The 19,909-nt window shown below is 44.3% G+C and overlaps 1 protein-coding gene across 1 annotated transcript in view; it reads left to right on the top strand.

The window, feature by feature from the left end:
* The window catches only part of cpne5b (copine Vb), a 146,791-nt gene that overhangs the window by 93,374 nt on the left and 33,508 nt on the right, over positions 1-19,909 (top strand). Inside the window, exon 10 of the mRNA XM_078092396.1 lies at positions 475-579. Coding sequence (XP_077948522.1) covers positions 475-579 — 105 coding nt within the window. The remainder of the gene's footprint in view (positions 1-474; positions 580-19,909) is intronic.

The following is a 19,909-nucleotide window of genomic DNA, read 5'->3' as shown; positions in this document are numbered from 1 at the left end:
AAGGACTAACCGGCTCGAGGCACCCTATGGAGCACAAGTAATCCAAGGCTTTGAGAAAAATGTATGCTGTCCCTTGCTGCTTTTTGAGAGGGTACTTGGGGGTATTTGTAGGAATTGATGTGGCCCAACTGTGCAAAACATTTCTGATAGCGGAGATACCCATTTGCATATCATTGTCATACTTGAGGTCAAAGGAAATTATTTAAAAGCCAGACTAAAATATAAAATTATTCTCTGGTCTAAAAGCCATAGAGAAGTATAACTGGGAGATAGGCCAGGCTGTAAACAAAGCTGGGTACATCCCTAAAGCATCTTACCAGTCACTGTAGGATTCGACATTGTCTTTCCTGTTATCTCTGTCTCTTTAGTTGCTTGATCCTCCTCTTATTTGCATATTTATCTCTCTACCTGGCTTATGTAATGAAGAAATAATAATATGCTTCTGTGTCTGCCTCTTTTTGAACACTCTTCTAGGTTTACAATCTGCCATAAAACTGAGGTGGTGAAGAACACATTAAACCCAGTGTGGCAGCCTTTCACTATTCCAGTACGAGCGCTCTGCAATGGAGACTACGACAGGTACAATGCAACCTCTGCCTGTTCTTCACACCTTCTGATCCCCACAGCTGCTGGTTTCCGTTTAACTGCTGGCTCCATTTATTGCCTCAATATTAACTTTATCACACACGCACACACACGTGCATTAAACCGCATACAATGTTGACCCCGTTGACATCTTCAGGCTTTATTGATTTCTGTTGGCTCAATTTGTCAAATTCATTCATGGTTCTAATTAAAGTTGCTCCGACTGACAGGCTGCATAATGATGGCAGGTTTTACTACACCCTGTAAGACAATAAGCTTAACCAGGAGAAATCAATCAACATGGTGCACATTATTTGCTGTTGTTGTGCTCATTATCAGGACATACAAGGAATTTGACTTGGCGGTTGGTGCACAACTGTAGACAGTTAGACAATGGACAACAAGACAGATAATACACTAAAATAAAATATAAGGCTATGTGCTTGAATGTACGGTTATGGGTTAGTTAAAAAAAATAAAGGAATAAAAGTTAAAAATAGAAAAGTTAAAAAATTGAGTGCACCAGGGAACAGATATCCATACTCTACACCACTCAGGCACCCCGTAGGATGTGCGAGCGGCCTCTAGGCGGTGTGAGAGAGGAAACGTAATGGTGCTCAAATGGAGTAATAATTCATATTAAATATAATTTGTAAAAAATCCATATGGTTTTTACACAAAATAGAGACATGATTTGTAAAACTACCCTTTTTAAGATTACAATTTCAAATTAAAGCTGCAAGCAGCGATGAACGGGCCTTCGCCTCCCCTTGCATGTCGGGGGGGGGCAGCGGCCAGTGGACGCGCAGAAAAAGAATATAAAGCAGGTCTGAGTGGGATTCGAGCCCAGGTCTGCGGCTTTGTAAACGGAACACATTACCACTAGACTATTGCCTTGCTGCCTTGTGATATCAAAACGTCAGTGAAATATGTAGGGTCATCTCCATTCAATCAAGGCAAAGAATGGGATCCATGGGAGCTATTCATTTTAAGTCATTATTTAGTTATTTATTCTTAAATATTATTGTTTAATTCTTTAGGTTGCTATAATTTTAAGATATATTTTTCTGTTTTCGTAGTCAATTTAGTTTAATCATTGTTTGTCATTAAGTATGCATTGTATTGGTTAATTGGACAACTAATTGATTAGGTAATACTGTGGGCACTTGTTTTTTTTTAAAGTCCACAGCACGGTATAGGACCAGCATGCACCTGGGTGACACATCGTTTTTACCAGCATAGAACAGCGAGCCAGCACAGCGTCTAGGAGAGCAACGTGAGCAGTTTGGAAAGCAGCCACAGCTCAGCTTGAGCAGCATAGGAAAGCCGCTACAGCATAGGAGCCATGAGCTATATATTGTATGTCTTTGTAGTGAATGTGACTGCATAATTCACCTTTGTTCTTGTTTCGTGGTACACGCAATTGCGACTGTTCCGGGATCACGGTCCCTTTAAATGTTTTGTTATGTTGTGACGTAGAGTCCCTTGCTTGTGAGGTTACAGGGCTGCGCCATCTTGAGTGTTGTTATGGTAATAATAAACGAGACACACGCTGCTGTTCTCAACTCGCGGAATTGCCTTTCATTACAAACGCAACTTCCACACTGGTGACCCCGACGTTCGTTTGCTGGAAGTATTCGCAAACGCGACTCGACCATGACCGCGAACGCTGTCACCCTCAAGCTCCCCGAGTTCTGGGAATCGTCAGCGTCGGCATGGTTTGCCCAGACTGAAGCGCAGTTCGCGCTGCGGGAGATCACCGCTGATACAACGCGGTACTACTACGTTGTGTCGGCTCTCGGTAGCTCAACAGCGGCCCGAGTGGTGAGCCTCCTTAAACGTCCTCCAGAGACGGAGAAATATGCAGCGCTGAAAGCGCACCTGTTAAAGACTTTTGAACTGTCCGACGCCGAGAGAGCTAGCAGGCTTTTCTCCCTCCAAGGACTGGGTGACAGCAAACCGTCTGAGCTCATGGACCGTATGCTGGATCTCCTGGGTGAGCACACACCCGATTTTCTTTTCATTCAGCTTTTCCTGCGTCAGCTGCCTTCCCAAGTCAGAGCTGCATTGGCCAACACCACAATCACTGACTGCCGAAAACTGGCTGAAGAGGCTGATAAATTTTTCCTGGCAAGCCAAGGACACTGTGTCGTGAGCGCATTTCTTCCCACACACGTCGCTCCTGTGACAATGGAGGATTCCACCCTTGTCGCAGCAACCTCTTCTCGTCGGCAACCATCTTCAGGTCGTCAGCAAGCTTCAGGCCCCCAGCAGTCTTCTTCAAGTTTGTGCTTCTATCACGAAAAGTTTGGATCGAAGGCCCTTAAATGCCGCTCGCCATGCAGTTTCGGCGGTCTGGGAAACGCCGGGGCCGGCGCTCATTAGTGGCCATGAGTGTCGGCCGCGTAGGCAGGCTGCTTTTTGTCCATGACAGCATCTCCGGACGACGTTTCCTGTGCGACACGGGTGCACAGAGGAGTGTTCTGCCTGCATCCCGTTTGGACATGGTAACCGACAGCCATGGCCCCCCGATGGAAGCTGCTAATGGGACCCCCATCCGCACGTATGGAACAAGGTACATTGAGTTATGCTTGGCATGGTGAACTTTTACCACCGTTTCATCCCTCGAGCCGCTCAGCTCATGCAGCCGTTGCACGAAGCCTTGAAAGGTAAGCCCACGCACGCCGTGGACTGGACTGAGGGCAGGGACAAAGCTTTCGTGGACACTAAGGCAGCCCTGGCGCGGGCCACCATGCTGGCACATCCTTCGGCCACAGCCTCTGTCGCCATCACCTCGGATGCCTCGGACTACGCTGTAGGTGCCGTCTACGAGCAGTGGGTAGGCGGGGCCTGGCAGCCGCTTGCTTTCTTTAGCCGCCAGCTGCGCGCTAGCGAGCGTAAGTACAGCACTTTCGTTTCCTGCTAGAAGGTCGACACTTCACCGCCTTTGTCGACCACAAGCCGCTGGTTTTCGCCATGGCCAAGGTGGCCGAACCATGGTCCGCCCGCCAGCAACGTCACCTGTCCTACATTTCCGAGTTCACCACGGATTTACAGCACGTGGCCGGTAAGGACAACCAGGTGGCGGACTGCCTGTCACGGGCTGTGGCAGGAGCAGTCCATCTCGGTCTGGATTACGGCCGCATGGCAGCGGACCAGACCACGGACCCGGACGTGCACACCCTGAGAACCTCGACTACAGGTTTGAGGCTAGAGGATGTGGTTTTCGATGAAGCCAAAACCACGCTTGTGTGCGACGTCTCCACAGGCAGTCCTCGGCCGATCGTTCCCACGGGGTGGAGACGACGTGTCTTCGATGCCATCCATGGTCTCTCCCACCCCGGTTCGAAAGCGTCACAGAGACTGGTGTCGGCAAAGTTTGTGTGGCACGGCCTAAAAAAGGACGTAAGGGATTGGGCTAACACTTGCCTTGATTGCCAACGGGCCAAAGTACACCGCCACACTAAAGCTCCATTAGAGTTGTTCCCAGTGCCAGAGAGGCGTTTTGACCATGTTAACGTGGATCTGGTTGGCCCTCTGCCTTCCTCTCATGGTTTCACCTACCTGTTGACCATGGTTGACAGGACCACCCGTTGGCCCGAGGCAGTGCCACTGACATCGTTGACCGCTGTCGAGATGACCCGGGCATTTATCGGCACCTGGGTTGCCCGTTTTGGCACCCCTTCGGACATTTCCTCTGACCGGGGCGCGCAGTTCACGTCTGAGCTGTGGAACGCGGTGGCCCAGAGCCTCGGAACGAAACTCCACCGCACGACTGCATACCACCCGCAGGCTAATGGGCTCTGTGAGCGATTTCACAGGTCAATGAAGGCTTCTCTTCGCGCCGGCCTCAAAGACGGCAACTGGGTCGACAAGCTCCCGTGGGTGATGCTTGGCATCAGGACTGCACCGAAGGAAGACCTGCAGTCCTCGTCCGCGGAGCTTGTTTATGGCCAGCCACTGCGGATTCCAGGGGATTTTGTCCCTACTTCCACTGTTCCCTGGTCTGCGACCTTACAGCGGGCCGCACTACTGGACAATGCGAAGCTTTTCGCGCCTGTACCTACTTCCCGTCACGGCCTCCCTCAGTCGCACGTCCCCGCTGGGCTTCAGACGGCTGACTATGTCTTTATTCGCCACGACGCTCACAGGGGACCGCTACGGCCGCCCTACGAGGGTCCATTCCGGGTTTTGGAGACGGGAGACAAACATTTTGTGGTGGACATGGGTGGTAAACCGGAGCGACTCTCCATCGACTGCCTCAAACCAGCTCATTTGGACGTTGCTAGGCCCATTGAATCGGCCCAGCCCCCGCGACGCGGGCGTCCTCCAGCTTTGCGCCCACCCCCTGTGTCCCTCCCTCCCGGGACTCTCACACTCAACACCCCGCGCCCGTGTCGCGGTGGTACACCTGCCACGGTTGGGGCTCCTCGACCCCCTCTGAAACACAGCCGTTCTGGTCGGTTGATACGGCCACCTCCCAACTGATTATATTTCTTGTATGGTGAATTCTGGGGGGACGTGTGTAGTGAATGTGACTGCATAATTCACCTTTGTTCTTGTTTCGTGGTACACGCAATTGCGACTGTTCCGGGATCACGGTCCCTTTAAATGTTTTGTTATGTTGTGACGTAGAGTCCCTTGCTTGTGAGGTTACAGGGCTGCGCCATCTTGAGTGTTGTTATGGTAATAATAAACGAGACACACGCTGCTGTTCTCAACTCGCGGAATTGCCTTTCATTACAAACGCAACTTCCACATCTTCGTCTATTTTGGAATGAATGCGAAACAAAAGGAAAAGGCTGTCTGGACAATCCGCTATCTTGCTGCGTAAAAGAAACAAAACAGTAGGTGGCCCTTTGACGTAATCATTTGGATAATATGACAAATGGCCACTACAGGAGCTAATCACACAACCGTTGCTAAACCGAGAAGTGATAGTTTGTGAAGTACACACCTTTCTGATTGAGTAGAGCAGCAATTCCCAAAGTGTGGGCCGCGATGGTACTGCAGGTGGGCCGCGAGAGGTCATTTACAATAAATAAATAAAATGTTTTTAATTTTCAATTTTGAAAAGTTTGAAATGACTATCAAAATATTTATGATGCGGCACATTAGTTATGTGAAACATTAATTGATGAAGCACAAACAATTTAAACGAACAGATTAATAAAACAATAAGGCTCTCGCTCGACACGGTTGCTCTTGACCGCCTGTCGTTGTTCAACAAATGGCGCCGCCAAAAACAATGTCAAATGGGGCGCCCTCTTGTAGTATTACAAGAGGACAGCGGAGCACGTTCTCCAACAGACTCCTTCAGCTCCGCTGTCACAAGGACCGATACAGGAGGTCATTCCCGCCCAGTGCAATAACACTTTACAATAAATCATCCCTGGCTAAATAATGATAATAACAACCCTGTACTGCTGTGATGTTGCTGCTCTTCCTCTTCTCCTTTTACAAATTATTATTATTGTCTCTTTTGGAAGGTTATTCTTTTGTTTCAGTTTTAGTTTATTTAACTTAATTTAATTTAATAATTTAATATTTCTATCCAGTGCTGTAGTGGTAAAATTAGAGGTGGGTAAACTCTGAATTTGTGATCATACAGACCTCGACGCGATGCGAAGCAACGCAACACAAAGCGTCGCGACTCTGTAAGGCTGTCCTGGCTATATTGCATTATGTTATCAGTAAAAGTCATATACAATCAATGACAAGTAGAAATCTGCACACCTTGATCAAAGCAGTTGCTTGGGCTGCTTTATGAATACGTGCAGGGGGTGCTATTGAGCCAAATGCTATTTGGAAGCCTGAAATGATATGAAGTAACTACATATATAAGAGTAAATGTGTTTTCCAAGTATAGTAAAGATTGGAGCACATTTAGCCCTCAAAAGCACCTTCGTTTTGACTGAATAACCGGTTGTCAACACCCAAACACGAAACAGTTTTTAAGAACTTTTAATGATCAAGACCATGAGATTGTTCCACCCAAATTTGAAGTGGCTGTAATAAAGTATAGCGTCAATAAAGTGCAAAAAATATTAACACAAAACTAGAAAATTCCGCAGTAATTCTAAGAGTGTGGCCAAGACATGACCCATTGTCTGTTTTAGCCACTTGTCACAGTTGGGTCCTGTTATTACTAGTGAAATGCTAGCTATTGTCATGTTAGCGTCATGCTATTGCCCCCTCCGCCCCCGTCGCCGCCGTAATGTCAGCTAGGCATTAAAAACACACAAAAAAAAGAAAAGCAGATTGGCATTGACGTATGGGATTCGAACCCAGGTCCTCTACATCCAAAACAAAATGCTTTACACAGGTCTAACAGCACTGCCTTACACAGGCAGAGTAAACAGGGATTTTATCTAGAACCCATACACATTGTGCTCCATTCATTCCAATAGCTTTTTTGCTCAGGTCGGTCCCCAACCCCACCAAATTGTTCGCCCCCCACCCCTGCCGTAATGTCAGCCCTCCCCCCCGCCGGTTAGGGTTCAGGGTTAGTTTTTTTTTTCTTCCTTTTTTTCTTAAAACTCAGATTTTTCCATTTGAGTTTGGAGCTCGAAATGTGCTTGTATTGGGAAAACCGTAAGTCATTCCCATAATAGCACACAATTCCCGATGGGTCCCGACAGTTTGAGACTATTTTTAGGTGCGGGAGGAGATGCGTGCCAAACTTTTGTACAGAAGAGAATAAGGCGATTAATAATAAGTATGTGAGATTACAAGGAGTTTAAATCAATAAATTATAACTGACTTCCTGTTCAATTTAGAGCATGGTCCCAGGAGACTTTAAGTCTCCCTGTTAAACATATCTTCAAAAATCGTCATTCATGTAGGTCAAACAGGGCGGTTGGGCTACTTTGTTAAACTGTCAGGAGGCGCTATGGAGGCGACTAACCATTTTTGAGTCTAAACACCACATCAGCTCTAATGTGAACCTAGGACACTGACAGAGTTTTTGAGTTTGCCAAGGCACCGAAATATCTGCTTGAACCTTCATGTGAGGACCATGTTCTCATGGCAACAAAGTTTTTATCCCAATATTCACTGTGAACAAGTCTTATGGCTTATCTGTACAGATTTGAGGCTGATTAGATAAAAGGGCTAGGAATAGCACATAATGATTTTTGCATTTTCCTTTGGCAATAGGTGGCGCTGTAGGTTTTTGAAAATTACTGGGTAGGAATCCTTTAAGGCCTACACTATCATCATGAATTAGATATTTTGGCCAGAAATATGAATGCTTAGTTAAAACATTTTACAATTTCGACCAAAATGGACGCCAGGCACGCCCCGGTGGTTTCATGAAAATCCAAAATAAATCCAAAATACGATGGAAATTGCAACAAACAAATTCAGAGAACGACTGCAGCGCCCCCCTAATGTTCAAATATTCTGGAAAAATTAGGGTATGCTCAGGGACTCAATGTGAACATATCTGGTGAGGGCAGGCCAATTACTTTTGAAGTTATAAGTCTCACTTTTAGGCCACACCCCTTACAACTTCATTGGTCCATAACTTCGAAACCCAATGAGATATCAACAAGCTTTAATAACTTTTGATGGCATCGACCCAATAATGATGTCCTAAAAATGTACAATTTAATAAATACATTACACTTCAGCTCCTCCTTTTACGTACACACAGAGGAGCAATGCGGTTTTCGTCCTGGTCGTGGACAACGGACCAGCATAAGGCGTGTGACTGGGTCCCCCGAGAGATACTGTGGGAGGTGCTGCGGGAGTACGGGGTGAGGGGGTCCTTGCTTGGGGCCATCGAATCCTTGTACGCCCAAAGCGAGAGCTGTGTTCGGGTGCTCGGCAGTAAGTCGGAGGCGTTTCCGGTGGGGGTTAGCCTTCGCCAGGGCTGCGCCTTGTCACCAATCTTGTTTGTGGTTTTCATGGACAAGATATCGAGGCGTAGTGGGGGGGAGGAGGGTCTACAGTTCGGGGGGCTGCGGATCTCATTACTGCTTTTTGCAGATGATGTGGTCCTGATGGCATCTTCCGTCTGTGACCTCCAACTCTCACTGGAGAGTTTCGCAGTCGAGTGTGAAGCGGTCGGGATGAGGATTAGCACCTCTAAATCTGAGGCCATGGTTCTCAGCAGGAAACCGATGGATTGCCTACTCCAGGTAGGGAATGTGTCTTTACCCCAAGTGAAGGAGTTCAAGTACCTCGGGGTCTTGTTCACGAGTGAGGGGAAGATGGAGTGTGAGTTTGGCCGGAGAATCGGAGCAGCGGGGGCGGTATTGCACTCGCTTTACCGCACCGTTGTGACGAAAAGAGAGCTGAGCCAGAAGGCAAAGCTCTCGATCTATCGGTCAATCTTCGTTCCTACCCTCACCTATGGTCATGAAGGATGGGTCATGACCGAAAGAACTATGTCACGGGTACATGCGACCAAAATGGGTTTCCTCAGGAGAGTGGCTGGCGTCTCCCTTAAGGATAGGGTGAGAAGCTCAGCCATTCGCGAGGAGCTCGGAGTAGAGCCGCTGCTCCTTTGCGTCGAAAGGAGCCAGTTGAGGTGGTTTGGGCATCTGGTGAGGATGCCCCCTGGGCGCCTGGGTCTGACATGGCGTCTAATATGACCAATAAGTGTCTTCCTTCTGCGATCCCTAACGAGTCTCAGAATGGGTCTTCCGGACTTCCTGTCGACCTCCAACATCCCAAAGACCCACTGCCGTTCACGGCACCAAGTGTTGCCACATCGACCACGATGGTACTAAAAGTAAATAAGAAAACACAAATATTTCATAAGGTTTGGGCTGTATTACATTTTAACATGTGTCCTTCCCACATGCACTGCCGGATAAAGTATAAAATATTCCTCATCATGGGCAAATTTGTCAATAACAACAAATCGATGACGACCACCAATCCTTATCCATCTTTTCCTCAGTCGCTTGACCGTAGCAATGCACACCTTCAAATGTGAAAATAAAATATCAGTATCTTGAGCTATAACTATGCCTTAGTATGGAATTTGATTAATATGTATGCTAACGTTTAGGAATAAAGTTGCATTGCATGTGTCACTGAGTGTACCAAATATTTCTGCAGCGATGTAGAATCCAATTGATTAGAGTGGTGACTTATGTATCTGTTTTATACCTAATTATAGTTAGAGACTAGTCTGGTATGTAATGTGACAACCTTTCGTAGTACTTTTGCCATTCTTGTCAATGTCCTGGAGCTTGCTGCTATCCTGTCAGTCATCATGGCAAGTTGCTTCAACTGCAAACCTCGGGCAATACTGAAGAAAGGAAAAAGTAAGAAACATAATTAATAAATTGGGCTGAGATGAAACTAAGATTTAGTTATTTTAAGACATAAATACCTTAAATAAAATTTGAGGGGCTGGTGGAATGGAATTCCTAATATAACGATCCTACAATAATTACACATAAATAAAAGACTGCTAAATATGTTATTTAGATATTTAATAAAACATGCATTTGATATATTAATACTGTACCTGTGCATGAACTCAAGCCATTTTGTCAGAGGGATGTGAGACATACTGCCGGTAAATATTGAGCCATTACGTACAGACTTTACGTACAGACCGGTTCATCGCTGCTTGGAGCTTTAATTGTTATTCTTCTTATTAGGGTCCTCGCTACGACTAGTCGTAGAGGAACCTATTGTATTTCAAGGAATTATCTTTATTTTCTCTAAGGAATGTTCCCTTTTTGAGGCCTTTATCATATTCAAAAAGTTGTTAAATTTGGCATGCATATCAGAACTGGTGAAAAAATTGATATTTTTGGGGTCTCGCATTTGGGTACGAAGAAATGTCTCCATAGCGCCCCCTACAAAGGTAAAAAAGTACCCCACTAGGCCAGTAGCAAGGGGTGTGGCTTAATCTGGCAAGACTCATAACTTCAAAACGATTTGGCCTGCCCTCACCAATATTATAACAAATTTAAACCTTGAACCCCTAACCCTAATTTTTTGAGAATATTTGAAGATTAGGGGGTGCCAATTCTTTTCAAATTCGAGCAGTGTGAACTTGAGACCCTAGGCTCTAAAAATTGCATTTTGCCAGAAGAAATTCCTAACTATGTGTGTAGGGAGCATTTTCAAAAAAACACCATTCGGCATGAAAATTGAAGTTGTTTTAACTCGACCATACTTACTCAGTCTGAAGAGAAATTATCATGTAACTTTTGAGTTTCCTTTTAATTCTAACCTAAACTTGACCAAAAGTTGTCTTGTGATGGGGAATTTGAAGGAAAGTGGCTCATGTATGGTATTTTGAGAGGTTTTAATTTTGTGAAATCATCATGTAACAATTCATTTGACAGCGTGCATCTCTACTACAAGGCCATCAGACATCCAGGCGACCTAAAATTAAATATATTTTCTTTAAACCAAGCTAGTCTGCTAAATTTGTTGTTGACTCTAGTGTTTTAAGTTAATTTAATTGCTGGTTTGCTTTAGCTCTTGCCGTTTTTACTGCCAGTTCTGAAGTTAACTTCGTTGCTAGTTTGCTTAAGCTCTTTCCGTTTTTTAGTGCCAGTTGTCGTTATAGACTCTTAAGTTAACTGCTAGCGTGCCCTCCTTTGCTAGGTTTGACTAGTCTGTTTTGCCTTCTCTTAAGCAGGAGATACTTAAATCCTTAAACTCTCAAGTTTGTCAAAACACCACATGTGATTGTTGACTGATTAGGGTGTCAGGCGATTGGTGTTTTGCATTTTGAGGAGTTTCTGCCGAGGCCAATTGACCATTTGTCTCCTAAACAACGGGGGAGTGGTCAGCGCTGCCGTAGCCGACTTCCACTAACGAGGGAGTACTTAACTAGAGGTTGAGTGAAGAGTTAGCTTCAGTGTTTGCATAACCTCACAGCACGAAGACGAGCAGGACAAAGACAAAGGAGTCCTTCGTGGGAGTCAAGACAAGCAGGACAAAAACAAAGGAGTATTTTGTGGGAGTCAAGACAAGCAGGACAAAGACTAGGAAGTCTTTCGTGGGAGTCAAGGCGAGCAGGACAAAGACAAAGGAGTATTTTGTGGAGTCTTCGGGGCGGCGCCTTCGTCTGCTATTTTCAATAATGTGTTTGACCCCTTTACCCATCTTCGAATCTCTTCCCGGAGATACTACAGGCCTCATGCTAGATCTGCTCTCTATCGTAACCTCTCCTCTCTCACCTATCCCACCCGCTCCACACATGTCCAACACCTCGTCACAGGAGGCCTCTGGAACTGCCAGTCAGACTGCTAGAGCCGCCTCTCTCTCCTCTGTCCTCATCCTTCTCGACCTCTGCTGCATTTGACACAGTCAACCACCAAATCCTTATTTCCTGCCTTCATGAACTTGGTGTCTCAGCCTCTGCTCTCTCCCTTCTCTCGTCCTACCTCGACGGCCGTACCTACCGGGTAACCTGGCGAGGATCTGTGTCGGAACTTTGTCCTCTTACTACTGGAGTTCCTCAGGGTTCCGTCCTGGGTCCCCTCCTCTTCTCGCTCTACACCAACTCTTTCGGCGCTGTCTTTCGCTTGCATGGCATCTCCTACCACAGCTATGCCAATGACACCCAACTAATTATCTCCTTCCCTCACTCGGACACCCAGGTGGTGGTACGGATCTCTGCCTGTCTGACTGACGTCGGTGAGGGTTTTCAGGTGGGACAGGACTAGCCGTTCAAAAGACTTCATAACTACCGGTCAGGGTGACGGGCCTGTAGTCATTAAGTCCTGTGATCCTGGGCTTTTTAGGAACAGGGATGATTGAGGTCTTGAAGCAGGCTGGTACATGGCATATCTCTGGGAGGTGTTGAAGATGTCTGTGAACACCGGAGAGAGCTGATCAGCACAATGCTTCAGACAGAGTCCAGACCGGTTGCTTTACGAGGGTTTTGTCCCTCAGTATCGCTCTTTGCTGGAAAAGCACAGGTCGGGCACAATGAGTTCCTCTGATCTCCAAGGACCTCCTTGTGGGGTTTCAGTTATCAACGCTGTACGCCTAAGATATAATCTCTGAAACATATGTACTCTTAAAATCCTTTCGATTAATTAGTGGCTGCAAACGTTGGCATGTCCAGATGATGTGACGGCCCCGGTCACTGATCTCTTCTTTTTGTTGTTTTACGGCGTTAGGCATCCATCTTATTGGTGCATTACCACCACCGTCTGCTCCGGAATATGGACCAGACAATACCCTAACCCTCTTTACCACAAAACAAAACAGACAAAACAAAAATGAAATAAATAAAATACAAATAAATATCCCCTGTACCCCACCCCTACCTTTCAATCATACCCTATAAAAAAGTGTTCTTCAAAAATGCCAACAGTACCATGAACTGTGCTCTCTCACCCATGGTCAGTACTCCTTTCAATCATGAGTACAATCATGCATCCCATCCCTTCCTCCTCCAGACTATTCCTCATAACCTCTCTCTGCGTCTCATACTCCCTACACCTCATCACTACGTGCTCCACTGACTCCCTCTTCTCCACACCCTTCACACAACACACAACACGCTCCCAGACCACCTGTAACACTCCTTTTGCTGGATGAGAATCACCGTAACCCTGTATATTTGCCCAGTAGTTTGCCATAAGTTGCTTCCTTCTTAAATCCAGCGGCATTTCTACCTGTAATGCAGGTATTGGAGAGGTCTTAAATGCTCCACTACATACTCTTAATGCTTGTGCCTGAACCACATCTATATAAATTAGAATTAATTAGAGACTGATAATCAAAAGTTCTTTTCATGGGCTTAGTTGGGGGTTCGCTGTCTTGTCTTGATTTAATAGTTAGGTAAGGGGGGAAGCAGGATGTGCCGAGCAGGCAGACACGAGTCTGACAAGATGAGGAGTCAGTTTCTGTCCTGGCTGAGGAATGCCAGGTCTGCGGTCAACTAGCAGATTTACCAGCCAAAGGGGGGTTTAGAGACACACCAACACTATTCAACATACACACTCTGTTCGCTGATGTTTACGTTAAGTCAGGAGTCTGGACTTTGGATGTGACCGGATCTTTAGATGCGGGGGGTGGAAGGTCCTCCTCTACGCCAGTTTAGGGCCAATAGAAATCTTTCCTTCTCTGTGCTGCCTGAACTGCTCCTGCCTTTGCAAACGCAGCGCTGATACTTGACCTGTGATCTGACAAATAAATTTCCCAGAACGAGAGAAGTCGTTTAGCTGAATTTTTGATAACCCCGACCAGGCTCCAATTCTTGAACACGTATTCTTACAAGACTTGGCTGCTGACCAGTAATCTATACTGCCGTAATCCAACACTGACCTTATCAGAGCCACGTACATAGTTTTTTAATGACAAACAACTGGCTCCCCATTCCCTCCCAGTCACACATCTCACCATACTTTTTTGCGTTTTTCCTCGACTCTCCTGATATGGTTTGCCCTTGTCAACCGTGAATCAAAAACAACTCCCAGAAATTGGAATGTGCCAAACCTTATTAGATCTTTCCCATACATGCTTCATGGTGAAAAAGACCGTGTTTTTTCAACTGAGAACCTGAACCCCCAATCACACCCCCACTCTACCACCTCATCAATCACGTCTTGTACTTTTCTGACTGCATGCTCCATGTTCCTTCCCCTTTTCCATAATGCCCCATCATCAGCGAACACAGACCTACCTATATTTACTGGTACCTTCGTGAATACATCATTTATCATAATAATGAAGAGTAGTGGGCTAATCACACTACCTTGAGGCGTACCATTATCCATTGTGTATTGATTTGATATGTCTGACCCAATCCGTACTTGAATTTTCCTTCCAAACAGAAAATCCTTTATCCAGTTATAAACCCTCCCACCAATTCCCATTTTGTGCATTTTAATTAGCAAACCTTCCTTCCACATCATGTCATAGGCTTTTTCTATGTCAAAAAACACTGCTATGACTGACTCTTTATTTGCCTGGGCCTTTCTTAGTTCAGTCTCCAGCCTTATCATTGGGTCCATGGTGCTCCTTCCCTTCCTAAAACAACTCTGACAACCAGCCAGCATTCCTCTTTTCAAGCGTATATGATAATCTTTCTTTTATTATCCTTTTCCTTATCTTACAAGAGTGCCCCTTTTCCTAAATGCCTTAGCATGACGTAGCATACCTGATCATCCCCTGGAGATGTGGGATCCATTTATTGCTCTCACCATTTCTGCCAAAGTAAAATGATCATCAATATCCTCATGAGTGTCCTCCCTCCTTTCTAACGCATATGGATGCTGATTCATTCTTCTTTTCCTCCTCCTTTCTTCTTCCGACAATTTATCTGAACCATGAATCTTCACAAATGCCTTGACCATTATTTCTTCTTTTTCCCTATGAGAGACCGATATTTCCTCCCCAGAAATCAGAACAGGGTTGTCCCACTCCCTTCTATCACCTCCCATCTGTCACAGTGTGGTTTTATATCCTGCCTTATTTTGTAGTTTCTGCTTCTTGTCTCCCTGGGTAACTTCATTTCCTGCCTTGTCCTGTCATCCCCTGTGATCGTCTGATTGTTTCCACCTGTGTCCAATCACCTGCACCTCCCTAGTGTATTTAAGCAGTGTGTTTCCTGTCACTTGTCGCGTCATTGACTATCGTCCTGGATGTTCTCGGTTCCTGTGTGCCTTTTTGCCCCCAGTTCCTGTGTGTGTTTTTGCCCGTTGGCCTTTTTTCTTTTTGCCTTTTTGACGATTAAAGTCCTTTTGCTTTCGACGTCTGCGTTTGAGTCCTGCCTTCCCACACATCCCCTGACACCATCCTCTTTATCATTGCCCATACCTCTCCCACAGGAGTAGTTCTTCCTATTTTATCGCAAAAATGTCTCCAACTATCTCTCTTAGCTTGTCTTACTGTTCTTCTCACCACTGCTTGTTCTTTCTTCTACTGAATCAAATGATGGATGTTATGAGAACGTCCCTGGCAATACTCCTCTGTCCACCAAGGAACACACTTCTTATTTATCCTATTTTTACTCCTGGGTATGGACCCATTGGCTGCCATAATTATTGCTGAAGTTACCTGCTCATTTAGGTCATCTATATCTCCAGAAATGCTGCTCTTAGTCATTGTTCTCTCACTTAACTCTTGAAACTCACCCCAGTCTGCTTTTTGAAAGATCCATCTTGGGATTCCACCCCCTGTTCTGACTTCCACTTGTTCTCCTGTCAAACATGATACTGGATAATAATCACTGGCTACTGGTGTAGTTGTCAAAACGTCCCATTTACTTAATCCAGCCAATGCATTAGACACTAGTGTGATATCTAATGCTCTTGACTCTAATGTAATGACTCTTTCCCTGTATTTACGTTTTTCCTTGTTCTTCTACCATCATCCCCCCCCCCCCCCCCACATTGTACTGTGAGCATTGAAATCTGTCAATGCTCTACTGAATCGGATAAAAAAATAGCATTAAAAAGCTTTAATTTCCAACCCTTTATTCTAAAACAGAACTGCAAATTCACATTTAAAAAATACTTCAGAAAGTACGGGTACTGTCTGGGGTTGCCTTCGTTTTTCAGCATAGTGTTTATTTTCCAGATCCTTTTGCGCTTCGATTTAGCATAGGGCCTTTTCGTCTACCAAGAGTGATTTTCAGTTGCTGCCTTTTTGTTAATAAACTTTTATTTCGAACATCGTCTCCGGAGTTCTGCATTTGGGTTCAGGCCATTGTCCGGTCGTGACAAAAATAGTCTCTGGCTCCAGTTTATTCTGTCTCTTGTGTGTAGAATATCACCGGGTCACACTACAATAACAAAAAGTACTAGTATTTATGCTGCTATTAATACTACAACTACCACTCATTTTACTACACATACTACTATGACTAATAGTATAGTATCTGTAATTTCTGCTTTTTAAAATTCATTTCAGCTTTAAACTTGCAGCATTCCAACATATTTTCTGCATTTTCTAGTTGATGTAAACATGCTGTGTCAGAAGGGATATGAATTCAGTTCACCCTCCAACTTATCTGCCAGCCTCTAATATAAAACCCAGGGAAGAAAGCAAGCTAAATCACGAAGGACCTGTGAGGGAAGATGAAATTACCAGGTCTTTTTTCAGCCTCTCTTCCTTCTCTCAGCTCCCTATTCTGTTTTTAAGCAGTCAAACCCTAATTACTGAGAATACCGAACAGTGTTGTTACATTACAGGTCATTTAGCTGACACTTTCATCCAAAGCGACTTACATTTTTAACCCATGGCGTTTTACATTTTTGCCCGGGGAGTAATTAGGGGTTAGGTGTCTTACTCAGGGACACTTGAGTGGGACAGCCGGGACTCGAACCACCAACCTTTTTTTATCTTGTTCATATGTTGAGATTTATCACTGATCTTGTGAGTCATAATACGACAAGCAGTAAATACATCTAAATCCTCATCTACAGGAGGTGAGAGTGGACATCTTAAAATATAAAATATTAGCATTCCATAACACCACTCATCACCATTACACATTTATTCACATGTATCTACTATTTACATTAGCGTAAATACAATCCAGACAACATACTGTGTGGAATGCATATATAGCAGATTGTACATTAAGATTGAATACCATTTGTTAACAAAATCTTTCAGTAATAATATATTGTATTTATAAAGCGCTTTACATGGTACTCAGACACTTTAAAGTAAAACCAGCACAGATATAGCAGAAACAGATAAGCAATAAAAGAAGCATAATAAATGCAATTAAAAACAATAAAACCAGTTACTATCAGGTGAAAAATGTAAAATTGTAAAATTATATGTGAAAAGCTAATCTGAAGAGAATGGCTTGACATTAACGATTTTCTCCTTATGGTCAAGAGTCCAGGTACAGCTTAATAATTTTAATGTATTTAGGCACGTTTCCCTTTGACAACGAAGATGAGCTGTAATATTATGCAATATAGGTAACAATTGAGCTGTTTGTAAACATGTTTAGAAGATTTACACAGTTTCAAATATTTAACTATCCAAATTAAACCGATATAAATGATGCTAATGATGGCTTGCTTGCTAGATACAATGCTGCTGACTAGCTAACGCAGAGCTGCCAACTCTCACGGATTCGCCGAGTGACGCTTCTGCATGTTTTCACACCACTATGGAAGCCTATTTCCGCCACAAAAAATTAAGGGTTAGAAAGTTGAAATTATGACTTAAATAGTAAAAATGCTGAGATAAAAAGTCAAAATTATGACTTAAGATATGCACATGCGCAGGCTCCTTCGTTGTTTTGGTACATTGCAAGCCTGGCGGCTTCTGGCGGCATGCCATTGAGAAATTAGCAACACTGGTTCAATAAAGAGAACTCTCAGGACTTTTCAATAGTTACTAATCACAATAAATACGGAATAAATACCACCCGGAAAGTATTTTATCTCCCTAGAAGTTTAATTTATTTCGAACTCGGGAATACCAAAGATAATTTAGTCTCCGCTAAAAGTCAGACGTCCCGGTCCTCCCTGTTTGTTGAGTGAGGGGGCAAGTGTCCGTAGAACGTTTACAGTTCGGTTCGATATTCACAGATTCGGACTTCCTGGTTTAATAGCTGGTCAGCGAGACGTTGTTACATCTTTCTCTCAACAGCATTGATTATGTAAATTTGGCACCCTAGGTGTTGCCTATAGGAAGGGCCTGGCCCTGCAAACACCGGAGTATAATATAAAGTGATAGGCCACATGCATTCTCCAAGTCTTTATGAATCAACCGAGACAACTGTTTTATACTTGCATGGGTGAGGAATAAACTTTATTAACTTAAATTTATTTAAATTTTTTCAACCTCTGCGATGGCACGTTATGATCCAAACTGTAGTTGTTCAAGAAACACTGCTCTTAAGGCTGTTTGTTTGGACGTATATATGATCATTATTTACGTCTATCAACCGATAGACAGCTTTCAGTGATTTGAAAAGTGCTTAAGAACCAGTGGAAATAATTTGTTAAATATAGAGCTAAGACTGCCGTGCAATAATATTGTTTCCTTTTGGTCCACTGAAGGATCTATGTCCATTTTACAGACTAGGGCACACAACAATTGGCAATAAGATGGAATTTATTGACCTTGTTTGTTTCCATGGTGATGAATTGAGGCGGTTTCCCCGTATTGATAGAAAACTCATGCAAAACAGTACCTGCATCATTTGATCGCTTGGACTTGGACCTTTGACTCTTGAGGCACGTTTAGATTTTTTGCACCATAATCTTTGAATGATCTTAAAAACTGCTTGGAACTCATTTATTTAATAAATCTACAGGATTAAGGACTAGTACTAAATTACTTTCAACTTGGTCTCTGGAGAAGTCATTTTCAAAGATCTTGGCCAGGACCCACCTGCGACGATAACGCGTTGCTTGGTATTGCCAGGAAACAACAGCCAGAAATCCTAGATTGAAATTATCTGTCTCATACAATATTTTTGTCATACCTTTAAGAATATCTTCGAAGCACAGTCAAGGATAACAAAACACTGCTGGCGACTGGGTGGTGCACAGATTAGACTATCCTTCAAGTGGCAGCAGCTAGCAGTCTGTAGAGAGAGTGAGAAGTCTCTCCACACACAAACACATACACACACTGCTTTGGAAGACCGCATCTTGGTGAAGAAACTAGAAGGAACGACAGCCCAGGAAGGACCGATATAAGGCAGGAGGCAGGAGTAGAAAACAATTGTTAGGAAAAAAAATCCAAAACATCAATGGAGTGTAAAGAGAAAGCAGTAACATTTTAGCTTTACTATCATCTCTTTACTGTATTTACATATTCTTCAAACCTACCTGTATGCTGTATTTCATCTGTGTAAGTTGTACACAAGGTATGCTATCCTATGCCGATTATTCCTAGAAATATCAAAAGGGATCCATTCTTTCTCAACATCAAGCCAGCTCAGCCGACTCAAGCGTAGTCTATTTGTCCGACAAAAGATCAAAGAGATCCGTCATTGTGGTTGATAAATTGTCCCGCATTTAATGCCCTCTCCTTCTTTCCCTCGATAATCTGCGCCTCCATTACAGAAGATCAGTCATGATTATTAAGGGTGCCTTAGAATACTAGCTTTGGCAGATTTGTTTTGGTGATGCAGCTGTGAGGATATGTATTGTACATGCTTGAGCCAATATGATGACCGCTTGCTGGCACTCCAGTAACATTGCAGGTATGAAACCACTGCAGATGGTTTGTCGGGGCAGAAAACAGGCTTTTTTCTTTCAGTTTTCATCGTACCTCTTCCTATTCCCTTTTTTTCCACAGGGGGAAGACAATCATCATGTTTCCACCACCTCGGTGCACATTACTTTCTCTCACAGCATTGAAAACCGCCTCAAAAGAACTAACTGTCAGCACAGAATAACGGGGA

This window comes from Gasterosteus aculeatus, chromosome 17, assembly GCF_964276395.1.
Source record: "Gasterosteus aculeatus chromosome 17, fGasAcu3.hap1.1, whole genome shotgun sequence".
Classification (NCBI taxonomy): Eukaryota; Metazoa; Chordata; class Actinopteri; order Perciformes; family Gasterosteidae; genus Gasterosteus; species Gasterosteus aculeatus.
This window is presented reverse-complemented; position numbering and strand designations above follow the sequence as displayed.